Raw genomic sequence first — 5,000 nt, 5'->3', positions numbered from 1 at the left:
TAACTTTGTTTTATCAGGCCTCTTCAGGCATTAAATTAATAGTTTAAATTAATACTTAAAATTGCAGGTTTCAAAAACGTTTTACGCACACAAACTCTCTCCAAATTCTAGTTATCTTGCTCGCGAGTTAAAACCTTAACGCAGCAAATATTTCATTAACGTTTCCAAAAATGTATATAATGTAAATAATGTAAATATCATTAGTTAGTCAGTTTTTCTTCTTCTTCTGTGCGTATTAGCACCTCTTGACTCCTGATTCAGTTTAAGTGCCGCACTAAAATTTCAAAAACAGTACAAAAATAAAAACACAAAAATAAATTAAAATTCCGCACCACGGAAGCTATTATGCACGTTGTGTGGTGACTGGGCTAGTTGTAAAAACCGAGGAAGAGGAAATCTATCTTACCTGCCCTTCAATGGCAACCATCTCACGCCACTGTTGGGAATCACTGGGGTGACCCAGGCCCTTCGGCAGAACGGGGATGGTGGCAAGACAGATGGAGACTTTCGGAGTGGCACCTCTAGCTCGGTACCTGTTGTGTTCCCTTGCTCTTAGAAGGGGAGACGGACGGCTCCACGTTCCTAACTTGCTTGTTCTTTTCGAGAAATCCTCTGGGGGGAGTCCCTCGCTGCGCGTGAGTATGGTGAGGAGGTACCCTCGGATCGTGCTGGGACAGCACGTTGAGACGGGTGAGTTTTGGTAAGGGCCCTGTTAGTTTGCCTTCGTAGACTCCAGGGACTTTCTTGACGGGAACTTTCTCCTGACTAGGCGTCCAGAGGAACGAGGCGGTTCTGGTTTCATCTACCGTAAAAAGAAGAACAAACCCTGTCCCAATTCTCAAATATGGCTACAACTATAGGTAATAAGATTTTGGCGAAAAGCGACTCCCGCTCTAGTTTAAACTTACTTTCTGATGATAGCGATATTTTTGAAAACGCGAAAGAAGATGATGTTCTAGCGGCAGATTTACCTCTGCGGAAACCTCCAACTACTTCAGTAGTTGCCGAGAAATTAAAAAACAATAATAAGAAACACTCACTTAGCTCTAAGTTTCTTTTGGCTAAAGCCAACAAGTCTGCAAACACCGCAGATATTACTAAACAGAAAAAGCGCAAAAAGCGCCTGGCAAAATCGTTAAAGAAAGCCAAACAAAAAATGACAGAAAAACATCTCAACCTCATTCCAGAGGGTGTTCCATTTAAACCCCTCCCTAAGGTCAGTAATACTGACATAGACAATATGGAGAGTGAGGACCTCATCCCGGGTACTCCAGAGTCCCAACAGGGAATATTTAACAACTTTGAGAGGTCCCACTTCTCAGCGGTAAATGACCTGCAGACTTTCATTGCCAAACACAAGCTGAAAAGCAATGCTGCAGTTGAACTTATGGGGATTTTTACCCGTCTTGTGGAAAGCTTTGACATGGGAGCAATAAACAAGAGGATAGAAAATTTAGAACAAAAAGTGGGCATTCCCGCGTCACCTCCAGCCCAACCTATAACAAAAACGTATGCCTCAGTGGCACAGCAGTGGTCGCAGGGTCTCCTGCCCACGCCAAATTTGCCAATACAGAATAGGGAACAGAACCCTCCTATATCTAATAAAGCTAAACCACCAAATAAACCAGTAGCTAAACAATCAGCTGTAACACCAGCTAAACCACTAGCTAAACAATCAGCTATTACACCAGCTAAACAAACAGTAAGACAACGGGCTCCTGAGCAAGCCAAAAGGCAGAAAACAACAGAGAAGGCAGAATTTGTGGCCTTGCCCACAATCATTGTTGCCCCTCTAAACTCAGACCCAATGGAGGAGGAAAACACCACTAACCTCAATTTAAAATCTCTCCTGGAGGCAAATATACGCCCCAAAGCTCTTGGGGTCAGAATTATTTCTTGTAGGGAGGCAAGATCGAAAAACATCCTGATCTCGGTCCCCACCCAGGAAATGGCCTCAAAACTCTTGGAGGCAATTAATGTACATGACTACCTCAAAACTATTTGTGAGGCACGCTTTCCACAAAAGCGTGACCCGCAAATTATAATATACGATGTTGACAACACCGATCAAAACAAAAATGATGAAGAAGAAAACTTCATAAATAGAATTAAGGAAGACAATAATCTACCGGATGGCAAAATTAGGGTGCTATTCAGAAAACCAGGCAGGGGCGCTAGGTCACACTGGGTTTTGTCTCTGTCACCAAACATCTTTAAGGTCATTCAAAATGACAAAAGGCTACATTACGGATTCGGATCCAAGAAATTTAAAGAACATCTTGAGCCGATCCGATGCCAAAATTGCCTCAGATTTGGCCATACCAAAAATACATGTACTGCACCAATAGCTTGCAGCAAATGTTGTGAACACCATGCAACTAAAACTTGCAATAAAAATAACAAAACGTGTCGGTTCTGTCGCGAAAGCAACAGAAAGCAAAAAACTAATTTCAAGACAGACCACTCTGCCACCTCTCTAAGTTGTCCCTTCTTTAAGAAGAACATCGAAAAACTCAAAGCTCATACCAATTATGAATAGTACACCTTCCACTAACTTATTTTCTTGGACAATTTTTCAGGGTAATCTTGGTCGCTCGTTCAAAGCAACCAAGGAGTTACCAATGCTATTAAACAGTAATACACCAGACATCTATTGCGTCCAGGAACCATATCTGCATGCCGGTTCCTCTTTTTTCCCATCTAAATGGCGCACCATACACCATCCTGACGGTAGTGTCCTCATCTCCATCAGAAACCCTAACATTGCAGTGGTGACTAGACATATTGACAAACTTTTCGTCTGTGTTGATGTCTCCCAGGGTCCGGACACGTTTACCATAATTTCATTTTATTTTCCACCTTCCTCTAACAAAAACACCCTTTTCCATAAACTAAATGACATGTTAGAGGTTTTCAAACCAAAACAGTGGTTCCTTGTGGGGGATGGCAACATCCAATCAGAATTGTGGGGTCCTGATAGGGACGACATCAAACGTAAGAGAGACATTGGAGCTCCGATGATTGACTTCATCATTCATAGGAATCTCCTGGTTTGGAATGATTATACCGCAGGACCCACATTTGAGACAAAAAATGGTAAAAGTTGGATAGATGTCACGCTCTCTACGTCATCACTTTATGACCGCAAAGAGGCGTGGCAATTGGAACGTAGCACACTCAGTGACCATTCCTACATTCTCTTTTCCCTTGCTGGTAATAACCACTTGCCACCTACACGTTCCCGTTTCAGCAAGAGGAAACTGAAGCTTCTTGGAAAAACGCTCGAGAAGCACTTCAAATCGCATCTCGAGACGACTAAAAACATCAAAACATCTCTTGAAGTAAACAATTTTATAGCTTATATCACTGCACTCCTGCAAAAAACATGCTTCGTTTCTGCAAAGAACAGCCAGAAACACAATACAGTTCCCTGGTGGGATTCGGAACTGGAAACCCAGAGAAAACTAACTAGAGCACTACGTGCTCGCTTTCAGAGATGCCATAATCCAGACGAAAGATCCATTAGGAGACTTAAATATAAAAAAGAAGAGGCAAAGTACAAATGGATGATTGGCAGTAAGAGTCGGAAAGCATTAGAAGAACTTTGTGTTGAGGCCACTAAATACAATCCCTTTGACCTCCCATATAAAATTGCCAAAGGCAAATTAAAACAACAACTAATTATTCAAAATGTGACCGACCAATTCGGGTCCTTAACATCGTCACTTCAAAACTCAGTTCAGGCCATCATTGATACCCTCTTTCCAAAAGATGACATTAATAAAGAAACTCTTGCACAAGCAGCTATCAGGGCTAAAAATTTACTATACGTTTCTCCTTTCTCTGACCCTGACTTTACGCGCCAAGAGATTCGGCACGTTCTACATACCCTCAAACCAAAAAAGGCACCTGGTCTTGACCAACTTCCTTTAGATACAATAAAAATCCTGTTCAAACAAAATCCAGGTGTCATTGAACAGCTTTTTAACACCTGTCTAAAAATAGGGTATTTTCCCGATTCGTGGAAAACCGCTAGAGTCATATTAATTGCTAAACCGGACAAGAATCTCAGTCTGGCTAATTCATATAGGCCTATTTGTCTGCTTTCGATCTTTGGCAAAATTCTAGACAAACTCATCACACAAAGGATTACTTTCCTACTTCACCAGAAACAGCTCCTGCACCAAAACCAACATGGTTTCAGAGTGGGCCGCTCATGCGAAACCGCTCACTTCCAACTCTGGAGCAATATACAGCAGGCTCTTCAGCATAAAGGAAAGGCTTGCGTCCTTTCTGTTGACGTCAGCGGCGCTTTTGACAACGTCTGGCGCGAGAGCATCTTACATCAGCTGACCTTGGCAGGTTGCTCTCAAAACCTCTTTGCACTTGTCCAAGATTACTTCAAACAACGCAAAGGTTCCATAGAAATGCAAGGACAAAAATGGTCCTTCGAAATTGAGAGGGGAGTCCCACAGGGTTCCTGCAGCGGGCCAGTGTTCTGGAATATCATTGTGGACACAGCTTTAAATCTTCCGCTCCCACCTGGTTGCTGCATACAAGCGTATGCCGATGACCTCGTGGTCGTCATAGGGGGCTCTTGCAAAGGAGACATTGAGACAAAAGGGGCTGCCATCCTGCACACCCTCACTAACTGGGGTAAAGAGCACAAGCTTGCTTTTGGACTCGACAAAATGGTGCTCATGCCAATCACATACGGCAACAGGTTAAATTTAGACGACCCTCCGGCTATATCCATCCAAAACTCCACCATTAAAGTGGTCTCTTCATTCAAATATTTAGGGGTTATTTGGGACAACAAGCTCACTTTCACTGAGCATTTTAGACATGTCCGTCGGAAAAGCGATCTGCTTATGTACAAACTTAACACAGTTGCAAACAGATTCTTTTCCAGACATCATCATCTCCAAAGACGCATATACACAGGCGCCTACGAGCCTTATGTCCTTTTTGGGTATGGGGCATGGGGCCACCGTCTGAAA

The 5,000-nt window shown here is 42.9% G+C and overlaps 1 protein-coding gene across 1 annotated transcript in view; it reads right to left on the bottom strand.

Annotated features, from left to right (window-relative positions):
* Positions 1 to 427, bottom strand: part of LOC129961507 (uncharacterized) — a 1,804-nt gene extending 1,377 nt beyond the window's left edge. Inside the window, exon 1 of the mRNA XM_056074997.1 lies at positions 407 to 427. Within this exon, the coding sequence (XP_055930972.1) occupies positions 407 to 427 (21 nt within the window). The remainder of the gene's footprint in view (positions 1 to 406) is intronic.
* Positions 428 to 5,000: the final 4,573 nt, after the last annotated feature.

The sequence above is a fragment of the Argiope bruennichi genome, unplaced genomic scaffold (assembly GCF_947563725.1).
Source record: "Argiope bruennichi unplaced genomic scaffold, qqArgBrue1.1 scaffold_32, whole genome shotgun sequence".
Lineage (NCBI taxonomy): Eukaryota > Metazoa > Arthropoda > Arachnida > Araneae > Araneidae > Argiope > Argiope bruennichi.
The sequence above is the reverse complement of the archived record's forward strand: the minus strand, read 5'-3'. Positions and strand labels throughout refer to the sequence as shown.